This window comes from Chanodichthys erythropterus, chromosome 7, assembly GCF_024489055.1.
Source record: "Chanodichthys erythropterus isolate Z2021 chromosome 7, ASM2448905v1, whole genome shotgun sequence".
NCBI lineage: Eukaryota > Metazoa > Chordata > Actinopteri > Cypriniformes > Xenocyprididae > Chanodichthys > Chanodichthys erythropterus.
Genome location: NC_090227.1, coordinates 37,935,629 through 37,963,336, shown reverse-complemented (window position 1 = coordinate 37,963,336; position 27,708 = coordinate 37,935,629). Strand labels below are relative to the sequence as shown.

The 27,708-nt window shown below is 36.5% G+C and overlaps 1 protein-coding gene across 1 annotated transcript in view; it reads left to right on the top strand.

The window, feature by feature from the left end:
• The first annotated feature begins 5,530 nt into the window (after positions 1–5,530).
• Positions 5,531–27,708, top strand: part of slco3a1a (solute carrier organic anion transporter family member 3A1a) — a 54,878-nt gene continuing 32,700 nt past the window's right edge. Inside the window, exons 1-2 of the mRNA XM_067390461.1 lie at positions 5,531–6,069; positions 15,794–16,232. Coding sequence (XP_067246562.1) covers positions 5,932–6,069; positions 15,794–16,232 — 577 coding nt within the window. The 5' untranslated portion in view covers positions 5,531–5,931. The remainder of the gene's footprint in view (positions 6,070–15,793; positions 16,233–27,708) is intronic.

Here is a 27,708-nt window from a genome sequence, read left to right as displayed (position 1 = left end):
TGGTGAGTCTTTGCATATCTTATGCATTTAGGTAAAAGCATGTATTTTGGGATCATATTCATTTTCAAGCAGTATTTTGATGCTTTTTTGTCCTATTTGGGTTGAAAAGTTGTTTAACAGCTTGAGTAAATTGCATCCTTTTCCACAATTTCAATTAACAAAAATGTTTTTAATAGTTTTGGTTTTAGTTAAAGATACACTGTAAAAAAAAAAAAAAAATCCATAGTTTTTACAAAATAATTTTGGCAGCTGTGGTTGCCAGAATAATTTTGTAAAAAAAAAAAAAAAAATACAGAAAAACTGTAAACACATTTACAGAACAAACTGTAAATTTTACAATATAAAACTGTAATTTAAGAAAATTTGAATGTAAACCCATAAATTCATTTTTTGTACCTTTAACATATACTGACAACCACCATAATAATGCAGGTGGTGAAAAAGAAAGCCACATGAAGAATCAGAATTCATCACAAGTAGCTTTTCTACTAGCTGAAGTACTTACTATTTTAAAGAAGGTGCCAAGAGTCATTCACGCAAACACAAAACACCATCATGGTAACCCACAATACTTAAATAATGAAATAAACTTTCATTAAACAACAGAAGATGTAACATAAAACCCTAATGAACATAACTGATAACAAAAAACTATTAAGAAACATGATTATTTAAGATTATTTATTATTATTTAATATTGTAGTGTCACACAGGGAATTGTGGGAACATCAGTTTACAGATTTTGACTGTAAATTACACATTGATTTTGTCTTTTTAACTTATAAAAATCCTAAATTTTACAGCATTTTACTGTGAAAATTGCATGAATGTCTGGTTAGAGCTTTTACAGTTTTTCCCTGTAATACGGGAACTTACTGTTAACCTATTTACATTTTTTTATTTTATTTTTTTTGCGTTTTTTACAATATTTTACTGTTAAAATTATTTTAATAACCCTGCTTAATGTACAGTTAGATTATGTCAAGCCAACATTCAACCAATTATTTATTCAACTATTTACCATTGATTCTATCTAAACAAGACATCCATGCATGTTAAATAATAAGAAAAGTTGAGCAAAGAAAACAGGTCTTCGTGACATAACAGCAGCTGCAGCACGTTTGCCATGGTAACCAAACCCAGCAGCGTGCCATCAGGCCTGTGTGAGTGTGGCGAGCATCAGCCTCTGCTGTGGCACTGAGTCAGAATTTCACACTCTTCTTCCTCAAAACTCTGACCAGAACAGTGTGTTCATACTGTGACCACAGCTGCCTTTCTGCCATTCAAAGTCATGAAACCACCAGCTGGATCTCAGAGACAATTTGTGAGGCATATCTGCTGCAGTAATATAATATGAAATTATCAAACTTGCCAATGATTCATCAAAAACAAAAAGCTTGTCTCTCAAAACTTCTGTTGCTGTTGAGTAATGAAGCTGTTAAACATGTCATGTCGACTTGGAATGAAATAGCCTAAAATATTTTTGATGAATCATCTTCATTTCCTGTTTGATAATAATTCAGGAAAATGTTGAAAACCCATAAGGGCAGTACTGTATGTGAACTGGTTACCTGATTTTATACTGTGGTTCTATTGAGAACTTAAAGGTGCCCTAGATTCAAAAATTGAATTTACCTCGGCATAGTTAAATAACAAGAGTTCAGTACATGGAAATGACATACAGTGAGTCTTAAACTCCATTGTTTCCTCCTTCTTATATAAATCTCATTTGTTTAAAAGATCTGCGAAGAATAGGCGAATCTCAACATAACACCGACAACGTAACAGTCGGGGTGTACGCCCCCAATATTTGCATAATGCCAGCCCATGTTCCCAACATTATGAAAGGCATTAGACAAGGGCAGCCAGTATTAACGTCTGGATGTGCACAGCTGAATCATCAGACTAGGTAAGCAAGCAAGGACAATAGCAAAAAATGGCAGATGGAGCAATAATAACTGACATGATCTATGATAACATGATATTTTTAGTGATATTTGTAAATTGTCTTTCTAAATGTTTCGTTAGCATGTTGCTAATGTACTGTTAAATGTGGTTAAAGTTACCATCGTTTCTTACTGTATTCATGGAGACAAGAGCCGTCACTATTTTCATTTTTAAACACTTGCAGTCTTTATAATGCATAAACACAACTTCATTCTTTATAAATCTCTCCAACAGTGTAGCATTAGCCGTTAGCCACGGAGCACAGCCTCAAACTCATTCAGAATCAATGTAAACATCAAAATAAACAGTGTACTTACACGATTAGACATGCTGCATGACGAACACTTTGTAAAGATCCATTTTGAGGGTTATATTAGCTGTTTGAACTTTTTTTATGTTGTTTACGGCAAGCGCCAGCTCTTGGGGCGTGGAGCACGGGAATTAAAGGGCCACACACCCTGAATCGGCTAATTTCTAATTATGCCCCAAAATAGGCAGTTAAAAAAATTAATTAAAAAAAATCTATGGGGTATTTTGAGCTGAAACTTCACAGACACATTCAGGGGACACCTTAGACTTATATTACATCTTTTAAAAAACGTTCTAGGGCACATTTAAAGAGATATGCCTAGTTTAAAAGAAGGGTTTTCAATCTTTTAGATACCACGTACCCCCAATTATGATCATCCTCATGTGAGGGAGCCAAATTCTAGAATTTAAAATACAGTTACTGTCATGTATAAACAATTAAGTTCCCATTTAGACAGTTTACACTCTAAAAATTAGTATAAACATGGAAAATATTTTGTTTCTACTCACTAGTACTGTACTTGTTAGGTGTATAATTTTTAAATAAATATTTTTTATTTATTTATTTTTATTATTTATGTATTTAAAAAAAATATTTTAAATCAAAAGCTTTAATTAATTAATTAAGTTTACCAATGTTTTTCTCTAAACTTTTCTACAGATCCCCTAGCACTCTCTTGCGGGCCCTGGGGGTCCTCAGACCCCAGTTTGAAAACCTCTGGTTAAAAAATTAAAAATAAATAGTTGTCTTAATTTATTCATGTTATTTCATACCCACATGCTGTTATTGTTTTTACCAAACATTTTAAAAATAAAAACTGTTCCTTAAAGCTGCAGTCCGTCAGTTTTGCCTCTTTGTCGCCATCTCTGTTTGAAACCTGCAATTGCAGTTATTTGAGGAATTATTATCTTTATGTGGGTTGTGCATCGGCACGGCTCCTCAGTGCGGATTAATATAATGTCTGTCAGTCACCACATCGGTGTGGATACTGTACTTTGGAATCACAGACTGTAGTCTTGGAAGTATAACCAAAATTGGTTACCTGTAGATTTCAATTTCTGTACAGTCTAATCTGTTAATTTGTTTTACCATACAATCCGTCATCAAGATGATGAGTTTAATTAATCCAGCCGCTGTGAGAAAAGGCTATAAATGATCCGCTACCTGCAGCATCCTCGCATTATAGCCTACTAGCTCGGACTTCTTCTTCATGTAAACTGACGTGACTTAATGACACAAAGACGAACTGCTACATGCTCGGATTTCCCGAGAAAACCCACATTCAGATTAAAAAATATTATTACAAGTTTACTGTTGTGAATCGGGCTAACGTAAGGAAATAGTTTTGATAACTGGCTGGTTATATACTTTCTCAAAAGTTGATATTGAAATTGATGTTAGGACAGCAGCTTTAAAGAAATAAATATTTATTTATTTAACGTCATATACATATGTATGGGTTTTCTACAGGATTTTCAAAAATGTTTCACTAATGTTGAATGCTTTCGTATGGAGCCCCGCACATGATATGAAAGAAAAAAAAATGAAATTGTGCGCACAATTTGCTAATCCGTTCCCTCGATTTACTATATCGTGCGCACAATTTGCTAATTTGTTTCCTCGATTTACTAAATCATGCGCACAATTTACTAATTCGTTCCCTCGATTTACTATATTGTGCGCACATTTTACTAATTCGTTCCCTTGATTTACTAAATCGCGGGCACAATTTACTAATTCGTTCCCTTGATTTGCTAAATTGTGTGCACAATTTACTAATTTGTTCCCTTGATTTACTAAATCACGCGCACAATTTACTAATTCGTTCCCTTGATTTACTATATCGTGTGCACAATTTACTAATTCGTTCCCTTGATTTGCTAAATCACGCGCACAATTTACTAATTCGTTCCCTTGATTTACTAAATCGTGTGCACAATTTACTAATTCGTTCCCTTGATTTACTAAATCGTGCGCACAATTTACTAATTTGTTCCCTCGATTTACCAAATCATGCGCACAATCTACTAATTTTCAAAGCAGAAATATGAAGCTTGATTTTAGTTAAAGCACTTATATTATTTCTTCCATTCATAAAAATTTTGAGCACGTTTTAGTAAATCGAGCGGACGAATTAGTAAATCGTGCACACGATTTAGCCAACTATTTTCCCCCATGAATATCATGTCCGTGCTCCTTACTTTCGCGCTCGCAAACATAAATCACATACTAATTTGTTCCCTTGATTTACTAAATTGTGCGCACAATTTATTAATTCGTTCCCTCGATTTACTAAATTGTGTGCACAATTTATTAATTTGTTCCCTTGATTTACTAAATCACGCACACAATTTACTAATTTGTTCCCTTGATTTACTAAATCGTGCGCACAATTTACTTATTCGTTCCCTTGATTTACTAAATCGTGCGCACAATTTACTAATTTGTTCCCTTGATTTACTAAATCGTGCGCACAATTTACTAATTCGTTCCCTCGATTTACTAAATCGTAGTGCACAATTTACTAATTCGTTCCCTCGATTTACTAAATCGAGCGCACAATTTACTAATTCCTTCCCTCGGTTTACCAAATCGTGTGCACAATTTACTAATTTGTTCCCTTGATTTACTAAATCGTGCACACAATTTATTAATTCGTTCCCTCGATTTACTAAATCGAGCGCACAATTTACTATTTTTTCCCTTGATTTACTAAATCGTGTGCACAATTTACTAATTCGTTCCCTTGATTTACTAAATCGTGTGCACAATTTACTAATTCGTTCCCATGATTTACTAAATCGTGCGCACAATTTACTGATTTGTTCCCTCGATTTACTAAATCGTGCACACAATTTACTAATTCATTCCCTCAATTTACCAAATCGTGCACACAATTTTCTAATTACTTCCCTCGATTTACTAAATCGTGCACGCGATTTAGCCAACTATTTTTTCCTCATGCATGTCATGTCCGTGCTCCGTACTTTCGCGCTCGCAAACATAAATCGCTTTTATGTGTCACGTGATATAATATAAACCTAGTTACAGTTACAGACATTTATCACTTTATGATGTAGTCTACACATCAAAAATATATCATAAAAGTCGTTAGTTGTGTTTACATATTTAAGATAAAGAGTGTTGAAACGAACAGAACGCACCCAGAAAATTACTGACAGAATTATCTACCATTCAATGTGCCTTTATTTTGAATATACGAGTCGGCTCCAGCTTATGGTATCAGCAGCACAGCGCCTCTACCGAGGCATGTCTCTTTACTGTACAAGACAGCCGTCCGGTGGAAACGCTCACATATCAGTCATGACCGAGGCGGAGAATCAAGCCTGCGGACTAGAGCGATGGTGACGGAATATTACGAGCAAACACTAACACGACGGGAGCTCGGACAGTCTCAGAGGGAAAGAAAGATGCTTGGAGTAAAAAACAGCGACGTTTTACCCTCTGTTTCCGCGATAGAGACCATAGGAGGAGAGTTTAGTTCGTCTTCATTCATCGGCGGAGTTTCAATGAAAAGTCTGAAACACGGCACAGAGTCTGACTGTAAACAACAGTTATAGTGTTACAGATATATCAAGACACGCTTGACTTAGCGTTTATTCTCCTTTTACAATAGTTTATAGCTGCGTTTCTGAGCTGTCGGATTGTTCAGGATGCAGGTGAAAAAGCAGAGGGGCTCCGAGGACCCTCAGCGGGATGATAAGAAGCCCTCATGTTTCTCAAATATTAAGATATTTTTAGTGGCGGAATGTGCCCTGATGTTGGCACAGGGCACAGTTGGGGCATACTTGGTAAGTAAAGCGATGCTTTTCATTTGGCTTTGGATTAGTTTTACACGTCAGGCTCTGGAAATGACTGTTCTTATTGAACTTACTGAAGTTATTTGGCTCAAAGTTAGGCTCATTTGGTTTGCACTAATCTTCAGACCTTCTTGTTTTTGAGTGCAACTTAGTGCATGGCATGAAACGTGACACGGATGTGACATAGTGTTCATGTAGTAGCTAAAGCATAGCTGCCTCAGTCACAAGCTCGTCAGGTTCTGAGAAATAAGTTGCCTGGCAAGCTGTGTGTATGACAGATACCCGTATGAGTCATTTTAAATCTCCCGTCAATATAAAACACCTTTAAGCAATATCACACGAGCAAAAAGTACTGTTGGAAGTGGACTGCTGTAATTCTGCGGCAGGTGATCACAGACCTGCTGATATAATACGATTGCGAGTGTGATATTATTAACAGTTCTATGAAAAAGTAATTAATATAGAATAACTTATGTTTCAGACAACTGATAGTTTGGATATGGAACGAAAATAGTTCCCAAAGAAGCAACAGCATCAAGCTTCTTGTGCGACCAAGACTGTACTGAGTTTAGCCGGGTTGGAACAGCGTACGGTTAGGGTAAATTAGTGGAACGGAGCGACAGACAAGCGTTCTGTGAAGCGTTGCTGTAGATCCACTCCTGGTTTTGCATATATCGCACTAGCGGCTAGTTCACTAGTGAGAGCCGCTCCAGAGATTGAGTTAAAAAAAGACGCTCCGATTGTCAAAAAAACGTTCCTTTTATTGTGAATGTAGACTATTCACAATACAGCGCAGCAGATTATTGCTTAACAACATTACTACATAAAAAGGAATCTTTTATTAAATACTTATTTTATTAAGTGGCATACTTTAACTCAAAAATACAGCCCCTGACAAAACCAGTGTTGCTATATGAAGCAAAAATAATTATGGATGCTGATTACAGAATCCAGGACAAGAACAATCTGTTTTAGATATGTAAGAGATATTTTTGATGATAACCTCTTTACTATTTACAGGGACCGAGAAAGTCTTTATCTTGTCATTATTTATTTATTTTATTAAGTGCCAACTCAATTATGTGAACCTGAGCCACAAAAAAAGATTAGAATTATTTAAATTTTTTAAAAAAGATTAGATGTATACATCACATAAAAGCTGAATAAATAAGCTTTCCATTGGTTTGTTAGGATAGGATAATATTTGGTCGAGATACAACTATTTGGAAATCTAGAATCTGAGGGTGCAAAAAAAATCTAAATATTGAGAAAATCGCCTTTAAAGTTGTCCAAATGAAGTTGTCCATTGCATATCCACTCACAAAAATAAATTTATGATATATTTATGGTAGGAAATTTACAAAATATCTTCATGGAACATGAAAAAAAAAAACGATAATTTTGACCCATATTCAGTGTATTGTTGGCTATTGCTACAAATATACCCGTGTGTCTTATGACTGGTTTTGTGGTCCAGGGTCACATATATCCCTAACAAAACAAGTGTTACTACGCCGCAAGAGAATGTCAAAGTGTTTATCTGTCAGTATTTTGGCGATCATTCAAGATTTGTTTGCTTTTTCTATTTTGACAACTCGGCATATGAATGTTAAACACAACAGTGCTGTTTAAGTTGTCTCTGCATTTTTGAATAGTTTCCGATATCTAAAAGAAAATTCTCACATTTCTAGCTGTCAATGAGTTGGATAGCTCACTTTATAGCATTTTTGATAAGGATGAGATATGTCCAGCCATGTCCTCTATACCCATGGGATGTCTCTGATATCTTTGCAAGTTCAGGCCATATTTGGAAAGGAAACAATCATTTGCTTTGTGCCAGAAAGCCACAATACATCATGGGAACAGTCTCAAAGGGGTACACTTGTTGTGGACTGGATTTGTTCCCAGCTTATGGAAATTGTGATGTTTAGAAACCATTTAAAATGGTTTGTGGGACTGGAAGATGTAGAGATTGCCCAGATTTATTTTGACAGATAGATAGGGCATTAAACTAAACTTATCCTCCCTGGGGATTTTACATAGACAAACCAGCCATCAAATCGCTTCAAAATATTTCCAAATATGTCTTATTGAAGCAAACATTTGTGTGAAACAGTAGACGTTTGTATACTCAGAGTGCTTGTTTAACGTCTAGGTCATTAGGTTATTTATACATAGAATGCAAGAGATGAATGACTTTTTTTTTTTTCAAATTCACTTTTATTTGTTCAAGGTTTATATAATACATGATTATTATCAGCATGCAGGTCATGTAGTGGCATTTGGAATTTTCCATGTAATATTGAACAGATTAATTTAGATTATTTCAGAAGCAACTATAATTCTTGTCCATTTTGAGATGCAGTCTCCACCCTCAGTCATAGACTGACTCAGTGGCTCATTCCTGGATATTGTGTCAGTTTCCTAAGTTAGCCCAGCCCGAGCTTGACTTTAGGCAGTCTGGACTTCCCCCATGTGCTAAGAGAGCCAGTGTCTTTTTTAATCTCCTGAAAGCTCTCACAACTTGTGTAAATCTTTCGATATGCATATATGTAAGTACTCTGACTGTAATGCAAAAATGCTGGGACGGTATTTGCAAATGTCTCTTGGCAGGCATGCCACGTGACATATCCAAACAAATATCTTGTTCATCTAACCTCATCTCATTTATTTTGTGCTTGCTCAGTTTGCTTGTACTTGATACAGATGCGTGACATGTATGGCCGCCATATTTCTGCCTGTGAGATTAGCTGTTTCAATAGGATAAAAGCAAATACGTGATATTAGGCACAGCTTTAAATGCAGCAGTCACGAAAGGTTTTGATGATGTAAAACAAAATGGTGCATTGTAAATTATGTGTAGTCTTTCATAGTTCATAGTTAATCATGGTTAATATTCTTCTGTTAGGAATTAAGAGAACCATTAAAGTCTGCATGGAATAAATTAAATTTTATTTTATTTTCTAAATCCATGTTATATATCTTATCGTGAACAATTCATCTGTGCATATGTTTCATTTTTACATTTTTCTCACCTCATAATATTTAATAATAACTGTACTTTCGACAGACTTCACTAGAGTTGGGTATCGTTTGAATATAAGCAAATTCTGATTCTGCTTATCAATTCAGATTCTTATCGATTCCCAGTTTCCAATATGAAACTAGATTAACTAATATAAATTTCCAACATTATTAAAGGCAAGTATACAGTCAGCAATACAATAAGAACAGATAAGCAATTTAGCAATAGCACAAATAAATACAACTGAACAAATGTAAAATAACACTTAAAAGTTATCTTTTTTATAAATAACAAATTTCCTTATTAAAGTTATTCAGCCAAGATCAGATTTTCTTTTTTTCTATGATTAACAGTAATACAGAGACATCAGCAGGTTTATTAGCTTGCTGTCACTTTAATAAAACCGAATGCACGGATCCAATATACTGTTAAGGCCAATTCACACCGCACGGACAAAAGCCAACAAACGCCAACAAACACCAACAAACAAGTTGGCCGTTGGATTTAGAATTCTATGAGAAAAAACTGTCATGTTCACACCGCCCCAACAAACACCGACCAACGAGTGACGTCTGACTGGGAAAATTCCACAACTACATACGTTTAACCATGTTAACAATATTGTCAGGCAAGTTTATTATATTAATAATATAGTATCATATATATTTTCATTGTATTAAAGTATTGAGGCAAAACAAAAATACCTGAAATCCAAAGCGCTGTAGCCATCGATTTTTTTTTACACCGTTTTTTTTTTTTTTTGCGCGATCCTTTTTATCAACGAGACCCATAACCATATACAACAATGTAGCTAAACAAACCAAAACGAATTATTAAGAACGAAACCGAAGGTAAACCAGCGTTGCTCTGGTTAATGTTACCTCTCTCTTTCGGTGAAGTGGAGCAGCTGCTCTTGCTGAATGGCCTGGATTGCACTATTGACTATTGTACCTTTTGTATATTTTAATTTTTTTAGCTGTATTTTATTTTTTATAAAGAACAAGCTGCGATATCACGTTTCCACTGCTTTGTTGTGTGTGAGGCGCGGGCGCGATCAAACCGCTGTCTCTGCAGGGGACTTGCCTCATCGTCATGGCAACGGTTCGTAGCCAGGTCAGATCACGTCAGAGTTTGTTGCCGTTTGTTGGAAAACTGTTCACACCGCGCAGACATTCCACGACCCGACAAACGCCGACTAAACATGTTCAGTCGGGTGAAAAACGACTCCGACCAACGCCAACAAATGCCAACAGGGGTTTCACACCGATCCAACAAACTCCATCAGACGAGTTTGTTGGCGTTTGTTGGCTGTTGTCGGTGCGGTGTGAATTGGCCTTTACACATGCGTTTTCTTTCTCAACTGTTTACATTCACTTAAGACATGAGCGACTGTGTTTACAAGGATATTTTGACATAATTTTGTGTGTATTTGTCCGTTCAAGTGCAAGAAGACGGAATTGGACCAAGAAGGAATCAATTATTCGTGCACTATATGAGAGGCGGCTTTTTGTGTGCGTGCTCTTGATGTGAACATCACAGAAAATAGCGCGCGAGTGCCGAATTTAATTCTCTTTCGCGTCTTCTTGTGCTTGTATGGTTAAAAAAACACATGAAAATACACAAGAAATCAATAAGCGGAAGGAATCAATAAGCGGAATCGAAATTTGAGTTTTTAACTTTAAGTATTCGATTCCTGACCTTAAAGGGATAGTTCACCAAAAAAATGAAAATTCTGTCATAATTTACTCATTGGTAGTCAATAGGGGGCGAGATCTGCTTGGTTCTTCCATTCTTCCAAATATATTCCTTTGTGTACAGCAGAAGAAAGAAATTTATACAGGTTTGGAACAACTTGAGCAGGCAGCCTCCATGAGGCGACCCGCTCCGAGTTAAATTAATCAGCTTTTATTAGGCTCCTGATATGAGCAGACTTTTCATCTCATATGAGTGCACTGAGATGTTTTTCAAAAGTGCAATTAATTTCTTTATGGGTGAAATGTTTTAATGATTAAAAAGAATGTGTTTGTGTTGACAGTGCAAGAATCAAAATCAGTCTCCGCCTGACAGCAAACAATGGGCTGACACTGTAAATGACATCCCTCATTTATCTTCCCATCACATTTTCTTTTGAACTGTTGTGATGGATGCTGTTAGCAGTGATACCAGCTAGATATTTCACTGTCAGTTATTTATCTCATTCTTTGAAATTATTGTATTCAATATTCAACCATGCTTCATTATAATACCAATATTATAATAATATAATGTTCATTATTCTTTTTTATAATGTTTTTGTTAGGTTAAAAATAGATTGTTTCCTACTGATACAGTCTCCTGCTTCAATTTGTTTTAAAGAACAAAATCAATAAAATTAACAACAGAGGTTTGTGCCGCACCCAGAATAATGTCTGAAAAGTTACTGTTTTCTATTGGTCCACCATCTCTTTGCAGAAACCTCAATTCATGGAAAGTGTAAGTACTACAGTTGATCTGTTTCCTGTCTGATACTGATAAGGCAATGCTGAGTCTCTCTCATGTTCAAAATCAAACACAGATCGCAGAAGGAAGCCTGGTAGCTGCACATGTTTTTGAAAACATTTCATGCTTGAATGATACAGACTGGTTGTTCTGCACAATTTGTCATTGCTTATTATGTAAGCGTGACTTGACTCAACAATAACTTGATAGACATTTTTGTCTCATTGTTCAATAATTTAAAGTCCTACAATAATAATGGGGTTTCATGCTGAGGGATTAAAGGGCAATGGGTGTGAGCATGTCAGGGTGGAGTCGACAGATTGGCTTTAGCTGACTGTGTTGACATGCTGAATGTGTCTTGGCATTAAAATGGCAGCCTATGTGCCCTATCGCCCTGGCACTGATGTATGCAGAGAGACCCAGCTATTCAGTCAACAGGTTTCAGCAGGATGGCACAGACTCAGAGGCCAGCAGAATGTGGAGGCAGATGAGGGATGTGGCCTGTCCTGTCCTTTCGTCATGCTTCCAGAACTTGTAGGCTGGCACATATCTTTGAGCCTGGCAACTGACCAGAGTCAGTGTGAATAGTACAAAAGAACACACACATAGTCATTCAAGAGAAAAAAATTGCTTAACTAGAATTAAAAAGTTTTCTTCTTCTTCTTCTTCTTCTTCTTCTTCAAAGACTTCACAGTTGCAGACATTTTTTAATGCCTCATTTCACATATTCATTTCTTAGTCTAAAAACTTTGATTAATGTTTTTGGGTTTGTTGCTAATGTTGGCAAGGCTCTTGAGACTTTTATAGGACATTTTAGGCCAAATCTTAAAGTGTTAGTTCACCCAAAAAATGAAAATTCTGTCATTAATTACTCACCATCATGTCGTTCCACACCCGTAAGACCTTCGTTAATCTCTGGAACACAAGTTAAGATATTTTTGATAAAGTTCAAAAAGTACCTTTCTGGGCATTTGAAAGTGTTAATTATCTTGATGTCACTGGAGGCCTCACTGAGCTATTGGACTTTATCAAAAATATCTTAATTTGTGTTCTGAAGATGAACAAAGGTCTTTCTGATGTGGAACAACATGAGGGTGAGTAATTAATGACAGAAATTTCATTTTTGGGTGAACTAACCCTTTAAAATAGTGCTCTACTGGTACAATGGGAATGTTGCTGGTTAGATATAATCTCTTATTATTTCATAAAATGCGATTTTGTTCAAATTTTATTATGACACACACACAGTATATTATGACAGATGTCTTGTATAGTCATCTTCTCTACCCTTTTTGTTAGAAAGATAAAATGTAAAGCATGATTATGGACATTGAGCAAGTAACTTTGATATTCAAATTGTGTCGACAGTATATGCATGAACAGTACTTTGTTTCTTGAAGTTTATCTAAGTCATATACCAGCAGTTTAACAGTAAGTGAGTGCAATGTGTTTTGCATGTTTCATATTACTAACTGAAACACAAGACACCTTTAAGGCAGGCTTGTAGTGGAGTGCAAAACTGTCACAGACATCAGTTCTGCACAAAACAGAGTGGTCTGTTAGACAGTCCAAGGTACTTTCCAATTAAATTGCACCAGGCTAAGTACAGGAACAGGAAATTGAGTTAGAGCAAATTGAGTTATTAGATAGTTGTGACCATGCAACATCACATCTTTATGTATAAGGTTCACATTAAACTCTTTATTCACATCAGGCATTTTAACTGTTTACAGAATGTTACAGTTTATGCTATACAGATGATTTGGTAACAGAAATTGTGCTTTTTTACTCTGCGTTTATGTCCATCAATTCATTGAGCTGTGTTATCCAGAAGTTCATTTGACCCTAGAATTGCCATTATTCACAAAGAGGCCTATAAACAACACTGGATAGACTGGTAAAGACCATTATCAAGTGCATATACACTGGTTGCTATCATTTTTGGACACATTTTTTCATTGATTGTACATTATCCATCTTTTTACATGGCAAGTTAGCAAATAAATAAATACATGATTACTAAAAAATGAATATATGGATATTAAAAAAAAATCCTTTAATCATGTAGATTATCTTAAGGCTTTAGCTAAGAAATGTAATTCACTGAAATGAAAACAAGACAAACATTAATTAATATTAATAATTTTATTTATTTATACGCAATGCAAGTAATTTTTGTATGTAAATGTATTTCCTCGGAAACCCTCCACCTCCCCCAGCTCCACCTGCCTAGATCTGCTACTGGATTTATGTATGTCTATTCAATAGAGATGCACCAATTGCAATTTTTTTGGCCGATTCCAAGTTCCGATTTTTTTTTTTTTAGGTAGTTCTTTCTAAGAACTATAATTGACGTCATAAAAAAAAAAAAAAATCTACTTTTCTTCAACGCAAAGTTAAAAAAAACAAACAAGTAAAAAGTCAGTAATAAAAGAAAAAAGAAATTGCAAAACAGCACAAATAAATGCATTAGAATGAAGCAAGATATGAAACTTTAAGTTTTTCAGTAGGTTTTAAGTAGGTTTTTATTCAGGTAAGAAATACTACAGAAATTAATCAAATGTAAAATAACACTGGATAGTCTTCATTGTAAAAATTAAACACAGACTAATGCTTACAATTAAAGTTCTGGGCCGACCATGTGGGAAATTTGGCCGATCCCTGGCCGGTCGATCGGTGCATCTCTACTATTCATGCAGCAGCAGCATATCTTACATGCTCACAGCAGCATGTCTTTGTATCTATTAGCAATAGCAATCCATACTTGCTCTGTAACAGCAGCAATAATCAACAGCAGCAGAAAATGCCTACATTTAGCTATCTAACGTCATTTGAAATGAAACAAGAAAGGAAAAGGCATTGTTATATTTCCATGGACAACAGTGAAATATAATTTAACAGCCATAATACAAAAGTATTTTTCCACTTAATAACGTTTCTTAATGCCACGACTGACCAATCAGAATGAAGTATTCCGGAGAGCTGTGTAACTAATCGAGTGAATATTATCTTATCCATCAAATTGAAATGATCTCTCCAGTTAAAGGAATCTGTGCAGTGTGGGGAGATTTGCAGAAATCACTATACGCAGCATCTGAGGAAGGCCTGCAGTTGGCTCGCTCTAGAGGAATAGGATTATAGTAAAGAGCGTGGCCTCAGTAACATGCTCTTTTCACAGCCAAGGCATATTTGTGTTGCTCCAGCTCAAAGCTGCTTCATTAAAGTCCTGTGATTCCTCTTCAAGGCTGCCTGGTGGCATTATTTCACTTCCACCAGCTATTACTGCCATAAGCCTTGTTAATGAATCCGGGACAAGTAGCATGTTGATGATTTTACAGACTGAAAGGATTTGTCAAAACAATTGTTTTACTGTGTCATTAGTTCTCTTTGTCATGGGTTTAATGTCCTTGTATTCCACCGTAGTTGGAATAGCTGTGTTTGGTTTGATTGGGGATTTGATTACTTTAATCTGACATGCTATTTCTATGTAGCATGCAGCATTACTCTCATTTTGTGATCTTGTGTAAATATTAGCGAATATAAATACAGTTTCACTGCTGAGCTTTACTGTTACACGTTACCTCTCCAAGATGACTCGCAGTTCATATTAGATTTGGTGTTAAATTGTTTAAAGGGATAATTTACTCACCCTCAAGCCATCCTAGGTGTATATGAATTTCTTCTTTCAGACGAACACAATTAAAGATATATTTAAAAATATCCTGGCTCTTCCAAGTTTTATAATGGGAGTGAATGTTTTTTTTTGAAGCCCGAAAATCCATCATAAAAGTAATCCATATGGCTCCAGGGGGTTATTAAAGGCCTTCTGAAGCAAAGAAATGCATTTTTGTAAGAATAATTTCCATAATTATAACTTTATAAACAGTAGCACTTTACAAAAAATGTAAAAAAAAGATCATTCATACAATCTTATACAATCTTTGACGATAATGAAATTATTCCATACAAAGAAGTGAAATGACTTGTGTTTGTTAATCATCCCATCTGATTTTGATTTAAAAATAAAATTACAGAATAAAACCGTTATAATGTCATGATGACTTTTACACTTTACCTGAACTCCAACCTGTTCTGAATATAATCATCCTCTGGGTCAGATAACGAAATTTGTGAAATGGTGATATTGTACCTAAAACTCCAATATTGTTAGATTAACATTACAGTAATTCTTCTGTTTCCTTTATTTCCTAGGTGAGCGTGCTGACCACACTGGAGCGGCGCTTCAATCTTCAGAGCGCTGATGTGGGCGTCATTGCCAGCAGCTTTGAGATTGGCAACCTGGCCCTCATTCTCTTCGTCAGTTATTTTGGTGCTAAAGCCCACCGTCCTCGGTTAATTGGCTGCGGAGGCATTGTTATGGCTTTGGGAGCGCTACTCTCTGCACTACCTGAGTTCCTCACCAGTCAATACATGATAACAGACTCATGGAGCAAGGATCAGGGGCGAGACATGTGCTCCAACACCTCTAAAGCTGATGAACCGTGTGGGAATAGAGCCAACACCAACATGATGTACCTGCTTCTGATTGGAGCCCAGGTGCTGCTGGGTATTGGTGCAACGCCTGTTCAGCCCCTGGGTGTGTCCTATATAGATGATCATGTGCGGAAGAAAGACTCCTCTCTTTATATAGGTAAGTAAGCATCATGTTTCCTACAAGCTGGGGGTTTTAATGCATTTAGTTTACATAGCCACAGGCATCAGTTTTTACGCATAAGTAAATTGCACCAGATTTATTTAAGGAAAAGCATGTATCTCCTCCAGGGCCTGGGAGTAAAAAAAGTAGATGATTATCAGGGTGATTCATTGTGGTTTCAGGCCTTCTGATGGCAAGCCAAAAACCACTGATGTATTAAAGTGGAACAGCAAATAAGAAAAGGTTGAGCTGTTATGCACCAGAAAGCAGCATGTGCACAAAACCACTAAGTCAATAAGAAAAAAGCATGTGCGTGTGGGCAAGCGTGTTTTATTTTATATTGTTTGTGACCACGGCTTTAACAATTATAATCAGCAGGTGAGCAGTGCTGGGAGGGTTTTAAACATAATTACTTTCATTTTGTATGTGTGGGGAAGAAGGTCATGGAAAAAGAGCTTAAAACACAATATAATGACTTCTATTGGAGCAGTAGATAGCAGGTTTTGGGGGTGTGCAGCAATATATATCATATATACTGCTGTTTATTCAGTATCATTTGATACTGAATACTGGAGTAATCATTAAAAAATATTTTAATAATATTTAACAATATGACTTTTATTTTTGTGAAACTATTTAAATTGAATTCATATAAAAAATTGTATTTGTTTACTGTATTTTTGATTAAATAAATGCAGCCTGGGTGGGCATAAAAGGCTTAAAAAATATTAAAGAGGGCCTATTATGCCCCTTTTTACAAGATAATAGTAATAGTAAAAAGTCGCTAGTGTCCCCAGAATGTGTCTGTGAAGTTTCAGCTCAAAATACCCCACAGATCATTTATTATAGCTTGTCAAATTTGCCCCTTTTTGGGTATGAGCAAAAACACACTATTTTTGTGTGTGTACCTTTAAATGCAAATGAGCTGCTGCTCCTGGCCCGCTTTCCAGAAGAGGGCGGAGCTTTAACAGCTCTTGCTTCAGTTTCTCAACAACAACAAAGCTGGAGAATCTCACTCAGCCTAAATGAGGATTGTCAGTAACGGTGTTTAGCCTTACATTGTTCAAACCGGAGTCGACACTGATGGAGAGACTCAGGAAGAAGTTACAACTTTTAGAATGAAACTGGACATTTCTGAATGGTTAGTGGATAAAAGTAAAAGTAGTTGCTGTGGAGTTGATTCAACTCATTGACTAGCATGTGCCGTCATGTAAATCTCTTGTCCAGTGTTGAATTGACCCTTGTTTGTGAAGCAGTCCAGCGTAAATTGACGGCATGGCAACAACACTCTACTAAAACAACTCTATGCTCAAACAGCCACATTACACTCTAACTAAAGTTAAAAAAGTGAAATAATAATCAAAGACCCCTTTAAAAAAAATCTTACTGACCATTACTGAACTTTTGAGCTTGCAATTCTAGAGAATTCTGACAGACAATCTTAGGTATAAATTAAAAACAAGACTGAACATGATTTTAGTATTGTTCTCAGTACAAAAAGCGAGCGACTGTAGCTCACTTGGTTGATTTTGTAGTTGTCAGGGTGGCACGAACAAGACAAATTTCATGTTCACAAATAACAAGAAACATATCTCATAGGTACAGGCAGCAAATCTTATCAAAACACACAGATTTCCAAGTCTTGAAGAAGGCGGGCCATGGTTTGTTTCACATGCATGCGGCTCAGTGATGAGGGAGAGACGATAAGTGTTGAAAAGGAAGAAGTGCCTTCAGTCCATGTTTGATGCTGTGATGCTTCACAGGTTCCACATCAAAAGGGATGTGGAATTTAAAATGATAGATTTTAAGTCACGGTTGAAATATGTATGTCATTGCATTATACAAAATATCACATCAAGTGACATTTGCAAACAAATGATCATAGACATTTTCATGTACTGCTAATACATGAAAAATCATAAGGTTTCTTCATTTTGAACAGCATATCTGTTTGATCATATGGTTTATATAAACGTTTAGCCTCCTTGTTAGAGCGCACGACTCCCCTGCCGGGGACCAGGGTTCGAGTCCCACTTAGAGCAAGTGGTTTTGAAAAAGAGGGGTTATGTAAAATATACATTTAGGTTTGACATAAAGGTCCACTCTAAATACATTGTGCAGACAGTTTCACAGTGATTTTTTCTTTCATTCTTTCTCTTTTGGAAGTGGATAAGGCATTGCTAGTATTTTTCTGTCAGGTTTATTCTCAAGTTGTGCAAGATCCTCTCTTCCTTTTCCCGTTCATCTCTGTTTCTTACCTCAGCTCCTGTTCAAAGTTCTTTATGCAACAAACCAGCATTTCAAAAGGCTTTTGGGCAAGCGCAGTGCTTGTTTGACAGTGTGCAGTAGGAAATGGACACACACTGATTTCAGTTTGCAAGCTCAGAGGGAGATTTGGAGCTGTTCTCTTCTGATAAGCCGCACAACAGAGTTTGAAGGCAAACAAGCAGCGTTTCGTTTGAGAACAATGTTGTATTGTAGTGGAGGCTGCACTCAGCTGATCGTCCAAATCCCTGTGCTGCAGGCATGGCATGTGCTGCATGAATGGGCCAGATTGTTCAGACATCAACCAAGATTTCTTTTTTTACGTACTGCTAATAGATTCTCAAATTGCAACACAACAACATAGCTTGTGTAATTGTTTTTCCTCTTGTTGTTCAGTGTTGTTTGCAATGCACAAACTTAATGCTTGATTCTAATATAAAAAGTGCATCTCCAGAAGTCTTACAAGACATTGTTAGGTTGTACAAAGAAAATGCACATTGAAGCAGTGCATTTTGATATATTAGTGTTTGTGGTTTATGCCACGTGATTAATGGTCTACCATTTTGTGAAGATATTTTCAGAGTAGCTGCAGGTATGTTTGCCTACATTCAGTGTTTGAGAGAGATCTGGACTATGATTTATTGAAAAGATTGCGCCCTTTTGCTGGCAATACAAAATTGGACACTACTGTGAATACTGCAATGATTTTAATTCACACTTTTGTTAATTTAGTCTCCAAAAGATCGACTTAAAGAGTAGTTCCATATCTCATAGTATGAGAGTGTTAAGGCATTTTAATAACTCTGATGAAATTTGACAATAAAAATGGCATCAGGTTAATAAATAGGTATTTTATAATACAGTATATATACCTTTCCAAAGTTTGGGGTTGCTAAGATTTTTTTTAAATGTTTTTGAAATCGATTTCAAAACTAAACATTTCAGATTTTTAAAATGTTTTATGCTGTCCAATGCTGCATTTATTTGATCAAGAATAAGTAAAAAAGTTATATAATGTAATTTTTATAATGGCAAAGCTGAATTTTCAGTATAATTTTTTTAGCACCACATGATCCTTCAGAAATCATTCTAATATGCTGATTTGGTGATCAAAAAACTTTTTATGTTGAAAACGGTTTGTGCTCAATATTTTTTGTGTAAATATTAAGGTAGCTTTTGTAACATTATATAAATGCATTTACTTTCACTTTTGATACATTTAATGCTTGCTGAATAAAAGTATAAATTTCTTTTACTGACCCCAGACTTTTGAATGGTTGTGTATACATATATATATAAATATATAATATAATATACATATATATATATATATATATATATATATATATATATATATATATATATATATATATATATATATATATATATATATATATATATATACACACACACACATAATATATACACATTGTATACATATTGATTAGAATATAATTAGAATATTAATATATAGTTATTATTTATAAAGTTCTATTTTATGTATTATTTTTTATATGAAGAAAAGGTCAATAAAGAGAATGTTTCTTCTGCTAAATCACCCAGCTATATTCTGAACCTAAGTGGCCTTATATAGATCATATATAGAAAACCACACAGCACAGTTACCCTTTACCTTTAATGAGCTCGGACAGACCACATCATTGTGTCTTTTATTGCCTGTCAGCATCATTGAATGTGGCTTCCAGGTCAGCCTGAACCCAGACTGACGTTCTTATCTGCACTCCTGCGGCCTGAACATCACATTGCAGTCATGTGTTTCTGTACGCCTATGCACTCTCCACAGTGAAAAGCCTTCATTAGAGGAGCACACAGTGAGATCTTATTAAAAATGTTCATTAGTAGATTCAGCGTTTTAACGCTCTCAAAGAAAGCAGGGAAGGAAAGAACCTTTATGAAAGATGTTTTGTCACACACCTTAGCTTTCAGTGTCTCTATAATGATCCATCAAGTACTATACTTAAGATAAGTGCTAGCCTACTTTTTTCTGCTGAAATCTGAAAAGAACACTAAATGGAGCTTTTATCCTCAGGAAAGCTGTTTGAGAAATATGTTAATGTTGGATGAGACAATTACCACCTGTTGGCCATAGCAACAGAGGAATTATCTGATGCAAATTGCTTCGATAAACAACTTCAAATGAATATGCAACAAGACTAATAATGAATTAGGGCAATTTGTGTCCATATGTATCTGTATTTGCATATACCCAAATAAGAAATGTTTGATGCTTTGCTGGGAAACCCTGGGTCCGGCCATTCATGTTGATGCAAATTTGACATGTGCCACCTACCTACATTGTTGCAGACCAGGTACACACCTTCACGACAATGGTGTTCCCTCATGGAAAGTGGCTCTTTCAGCAGGATAATTCGCCCTGCCACACTCCATACATTGTTCAGGAATGGTTTGAGGAACATGTTGAAGAGTTCAATGTGTTGTTCTGGCCTCCAAATTCCCCAGATCTCAATCCAATTGAGCATCTGTGGGACTGTGGGATGTGCTGGACCAACAAGTTCGATCCACGGCGGCTCCACCTTGCAACCTGCAGGGCTTGAAGGATCTGCTGCTTACGTCTTGGTGCCAGATACCACAGGGCTCCTTTAGGATTCTTGTAGAGTCCATTGGTGGGAAGATGCTGTATTGGCAGTATGCGGTGGACCAACAGCATATTAGCAAAGTCCCTTACCTAAAGACAAGTCATTACACTCGGCGGCCATCTTTATAACTCCTCACGGGCATGCAAGTGCAGCTTTTTGAATGGGGAAACATCAAATTCTCCAAAGCTGTTCGCCAAGCTTTCGATTACATTTCATATTTGAAATCACCAATGAAATCTGACAACAACTATCTCATAAATTTTGTTGATAAATGCTAAAATCATTCTAACGCAATGATTTTACCAGTCGCCGATTGGCTCTTATTTAGAAGGTGGGACTTATTCCACCATATTGCTCGTTGCACTTCCTTCCCATCATAATAATACGAGTGCACCATCTTTCTATATATAAAGTCTTTGATATTAGGCAGGTGGTCATAATGTTTTGGCTCATCGGTGTGTGTTAGATGTCACTGTAGCAGTCATTTTTAAAGTATTTTAGCGTACAATCAACCATCCTGAATGGCATAAGCACTTTGTTTTACATGTGTTTGTTGTTCAAATGACTAACATGCGTGCTTTTAGAGCAGGCTTCTGGGTGATCTCTGTATGAGTGAAGACGTAATTACAGAATGAGGCAGGAATGCTAACCAGCCGGCCATGAGGTAGGTCTGAACTGGCCCAGCAGCACATGCATACCGCACAGCCCTATGAAAAACAACTCCCACAGGGCGAGCTTGGCTTTTCCTGCTTCCTTACAGTAAGCCTCCCACAAATCTGCCCGCCGTGCCAAGGGCTTTTCATCAGCAAATGCACAGATTTAAGCTATTAGGTCACTTTTAGTCCCGCTTCTCATTTTATTTGTTGAATACATGAAGAAACAGTGTATACAGAGCGGTGTGTTAGTAGCCACCTTTAATAGGAACAAAATGTTAGAGGTCATCTGTAACACTATTTCTGCAATGCTGCATCAAACATACTTCACATCTCGCAATTGCAGCTCCATTTCTCATTATTCTGTCAGGACCACTATCGTCAAATGTGATTGACAATCAGCATACAGTTTGGATATTTTGGCAAAAACCTCCCTGCACATCCATACAGCCTAGCATGGATAAGAGCAGTGAGAGCAGCAATAACCCCCCTTAGGGTAAACAGAACAAAACATCAGATGTCATTAGTTCTTAATGACATTTTAGAGTAACATAATTCAATATAAATGAGTCTTATGAAGGAATATCAGAGGTCCTGATTGTAAATAAGAGGTGGAGTTGGGGATGGAGGAGGGTAATTTGCTCCTGAACAACGCGATAAGCTGCTAGCTGAATAACCTTATAAATGGAAGCTGTGATAGTGTCATATTCCTATAGGTAAATGTGAATCAGCTGATGCGAGCTTGACTCACGTGACCTGCCAGAACTTCCATAGTAGGAAAAAAAGTACTATGGAAGTCAATAGCTATTGTCAACTGTCTGGTTAACATTCTTCAAAATATCTTCTTTTGTGTTCAACAGAAGAAATAAACAGGTTTAGATCAGCTTTGAACTTTGAACGACTTGACTTAAGATGACACTCATTTGCAGATAAACAAAGCATTTGTATGATAGTCTTGTTTTAGTGCCTCAACATTTGATCATTTGACTAAAACACACAAATACAGACAGGGTTCAGGATTCAAAATGGACGCTGTTTCCCAGAGCCTTTTGCAGTCCATTGCTAATTTTGGGTCTTCCCACAGGGGCTTGACTGCAGAAATTCACAGCATGTACATGCAGGGATCAGGGTATTGCTATGACAGTCAAGAATGCTTGAACCCAACCAAACTGGCTCTCCATGCTTTACAAGCTTTCACAGTGTCAGTAATATGATTCCTGTATGTTGACTCATTTGACTGGATTCATGTAGCCCAAAGACAGTGAGGGGACAGAGCTTATTCAAACACATTAGCATGCTCATGTTTGAATATGCAATTTCTAGTTACTGATAAAAATCTATAAATTCTCAAAAAAATCTACAATACAGAACTATGGGTACTGAAACTCTGATTTGATGATGAGAATCACCAAAAAGGCAGAAGATCAAATAAGTCAGCTACAGTATATATGCAGTTTTATGTAGTCAAGTGCAGACTGTAACTATCACAGAGACATACGTGAATGCTGTTGTTTTTGTCTCTGGTTAGGCGGTTCTGGGAAGACTTAACCCAGACCTGCTCTGGGCCTCGTCACACCGCCCAGGCAGAAGATGATATGACAAGTGGCTGTTGGAAGCAGGGGAGACAAAGTTCCCGCTTTTTTCTGCTGGTTTAGATCTAGGACACTGTCTATAAAACACAAACCACAGTCATCGTATTCACAACATTTATTAACATAATGCAATTTGTTGAGGCATGTCTAATTTACATAAAAATACATTTTGTGCCTTTTGTTAAACATCTAATGTGTGCATCCATTTTAAATAGGTTTCTTTTTACGTTTAGGTACTCTCAAGCCGCTTTTCCATCGAAATTAGCTGGAACAATTTGTCCCAGGGCTTTTATTTCCCCCAGACCTGTTGCTGTCTGCATTTCCATCTTGGTCTAAAGTACTGTGAAGATTAAGTCCAGTGACGTAGGACTGCACGCAACTTTCCAGTTCCCGCTGGATTTAGTAAGCCGCATATAAGCTTAAGCATCGGTCGGATTTTTTAAACTCCGTTGTTAATTCGAATAGCAAACAAATCTTATTGCATGCACCGCTACAGACTTTTAAAAATGGTGGTTGAAATAAAATGCTTTGTGGTGTCAACCAATCAAAATGGTGCACGATTTCAACCAATCAGCATGTTCAGCGACAAAGTCCCACCTCTGAAAGTTCCTGAACTTTGAAAAAGTACTACCTCATGAGCAGAGACTTTCTGAGGGGGGAATTTTTACCCAGAACTTCATTTAGGCTCTGGTCCCTGCAGTCGAAACACACCGAATACCATCTCAAAGTCCCTAGTTCCCGAGGAAAGTTCCTGCGGTGAAAAAGAGGCTTCAGTAATATTTACCCCTTAAGACATGAAAATAAAATATATTAAATATTTACATTTTATGTAAACTTTTATGTAACTTTTATTTTGTGTGATCCATGCTGAAAATACAAGATGGCTGCCATTCCAGTCAGCGCTACATAAACGATAAAATTCTGAGTGCCATCACCATAAAATAAATTTTAAAAAAATTATGGATTTTTTTTTTTTAATTCATGTGCCCTCATAAACCTTCATTAAAATAACTCTCACAGCAACATCTCTTCTCTGATGACGTTTACTGGCGTGAGGGCGGGGCACACTGTCACTCACATGAGATCACAGCAATAGCAAACCACAACCATACAATCAATCCTGATGGACAAAATTAAGCCCCGCCCTACATTTTTTTTCTCATTCAAGAAGCTGTTTCAATCAGATGACAGGTCTTCAGATGCTTCTCTCTAAAGTTATTAAAGATAACTATGATATTAATTAACAATATTGACAAATGCAATAAAATACAATCTTTTGAACATTGAACTTTATATTGCAATGTTGATGTTTATCTGAAACCGAGAGATCTCAGATGCATCCTTAAGAGACACGTCAGCATGGCTGCTGCAGTGTTTTGACTTCACCCCCTGCCGTCAGCCACGCATGCTCATAAGCCACTTAAACGCTGCACATGTAATGTCATCTTGGAGGATTAGATTCTAAATGGGTTTTTCCATCTCACTGATAAGCTGCATGCCAAGACCGCGCCTTACCAACTCCCGTTTGTTTAATTTGAGAACAATGAATGTTGTCATCTCTCACTCTGCAGGGGTGAGAGAACAGACTTCAGCAGTCCTCACTCTCAGACAAACCCATTCTTTTCAGTCTCCTGTCAGCTCTTGCATTATTTTGCAAGATCAGTTTATCCAGTCCTCTCTTTAAGTTAGTCTCAAGTGCTTTAGTGATTTGCAGTAGCACATGCTTGATCATTATTGCAGTGATTATTATGTTTCTTGCATGTTATATGATTGAGAACAGTTTTAATTGATGGAGAGTGCAGCTTTTCATTTCTTAAACAACCATGGAGGAAGATGCATCATGACCATATTCCAGGATGACAATGTCAAGATTTATCAGCCTCAAATTGTGAAAGAATTGTTGAAAGGAAGCATGAAATACCATTTTCACACATGAATTGGCACCTCTGAGTCCAGACCTTAAATTCATTGAAATTCATTGAATGTGCTGGAGTAGACTGCTCAACTCTTGCATTGTCAATACTAGATCTTGACCAAAAATGTATCCACATCTTAATGGAAATAACATCACAACATTCATTCCCATCAAGAGATGCATGAAGAGGAGAATCTTGGCTTTGTCATCCTGGAATATGGCCATGATACGTCTTCTTACATGGTTGTTTAAGAAATGAAAAGCTTCCCAAACATATAACATGCTAGAAACATATTAATCCCTGCAATAATGATCCAGTCATAGACTCCAAAGTATTTGCCTATTTAAATCCAAACAGTGACTATGTAGTACGCTTCTCTGTTCCATGACTTTAATTGTCCTGAAGGACGGCAGATGAGGACAAAGCAAATGGATAGACCAAATTACACATGAATGTGTTATATTTATCACAGAGTTTTAGACATGTTTGTGCTACTTAATATTTTTTGGGGAAGAGTTGTGTTATAAAATCACTTGGCTCTGAAACCTGAGGGGTTATGTAGTTTGAAGGGGTACAATCTGTATGATGCAGACAGATATTAGCAGGTAAAGACGGGATGTATGCTACTTAGGGAGAAACTAATCACGTGGGCAGAAAGTTGCGCTAAGATGATTATGTTGAGGAGAGTGTGTCCAACCTTAGAGAAGGCACTGCGTTTGAATTTGGTGGAGGAAACTGTGATTAATTTAAATGGAACATAGGCAGACTTCAAGATTAGCTTTAAAATGCATTAAAATGAGGTTGAGTAACATCACTGGGGTCATCTGGCGTCACTCACTCACTTAATCCTATCATTAGTCAATCCTGCTCGCCAATCAGACTAAACAAATCGTAGGTTATAGAAAAGAGCTACTTTCCCTTCCAAACAATCTGTGCTATAACCACAAACTGCCATTCAGCCATGTAGGGAGGAACAGGATACAGCATTTGAATCACAAGACCATATTTATGTCGTGTTTAATAACCACTTAAACCATTTAATTGGTTATTCATTATAAATATAATTTTGTTCTTTTATAAAGAGTATCATTATGTGGAAAATTCTTTTTTCTTGCAAGACTCTGCACATTGGTTTCCATTCTTTTCTTCCATCCTACTCTACTAGACTCAGAGGACACAATGTCAAGTGTTGTTACATGCAGACACAAGCCAGACCTACGTCTCCGGCTGGCTGATTGTCTGTTTACATGCTTTACAATGCTTTTCAGCCCTTTCCAGAATATTTTGCTGGAAATGTCTCATGAGATGTGATGACCTACAGTAACAAGTACAAGTAGTATGCTTTAAGCCACACCAATCGAATGAATGCCATAGCATGAGGAATTTTTGCATTGGCTTTTCAACAAATAGTTTCAATTTTCAAACAGGGCAGCTCTGAATATCTCATGAGGTCCAAAGAGCTGAATCTTCTGATGGTGGTCCTCAAGTTGCATCACCCGTCGCTGCTGCAATCTGGGTCACAAGACTGATTACAAAGCGGATTTTTTTTTTGGTGCTGGGTGAAAAACAAAGGGGGAGGGCGGCATTATAAAATACAACACATCAGTGGCTTGTCTAGCCTTGAAACTATCGGATTGAGATGCTCAGTCCGATAAGGCATGACATCTCTGTCTTACACTGGAACATTGGCACTTCAAATCAGGGATGATTTGATTAGAATAGCCTGTTCTTACAGATTCATGCTGCCCCTGGCATTAGTGTAAATACCTGGACTCATTGATTGAGTGGTTTGTAAGTAGCAGCTCTCTAAACCCTCTCCTGTGTGTTCAGCACTTTTATTTGAGGTGCAGGATAAGATTGTCTAATTAAATGGGTGTAGATCAATAAGGGTTGGCCGTAACTATAACATTAAGTGTTCACTCATATTATTGATTGTTAGGAAACATCCTCCATTTTGCTATGCTCCGAAAATGCCTAGCTGAGAAACACAAGCTCTACTGGTAGTAAATATGCAAGATGGGATTGCACATCATACACCTCTGAGCTAATGCACAGCTCAGGTTTCCAACCACAATCCACTATTTATCCACAGTCTAAGTCAATAGAGAAGTATTTACAGTGATTAAATAAAATCAGTACTGACCATGGCTAAATTGAAATACGAATATATTGAAATATTGGTCAGGCCAATAAATCAAGAATATTTTGACCATTTTGACATGATTAAAAGCTGAGATTCTTGCATACACTTCCATTCAAAGGTTTGGGTCTCACAAAAACTGCATCTGTTTTATGATATATTTGGAATTGTAGATGTCTTATATGTTTTCATTAAAGTGCTTTGTTTATATATATATATATATATATATATATATATATATATATATATATATATATATATATATATATATATATATATATATAGCCAT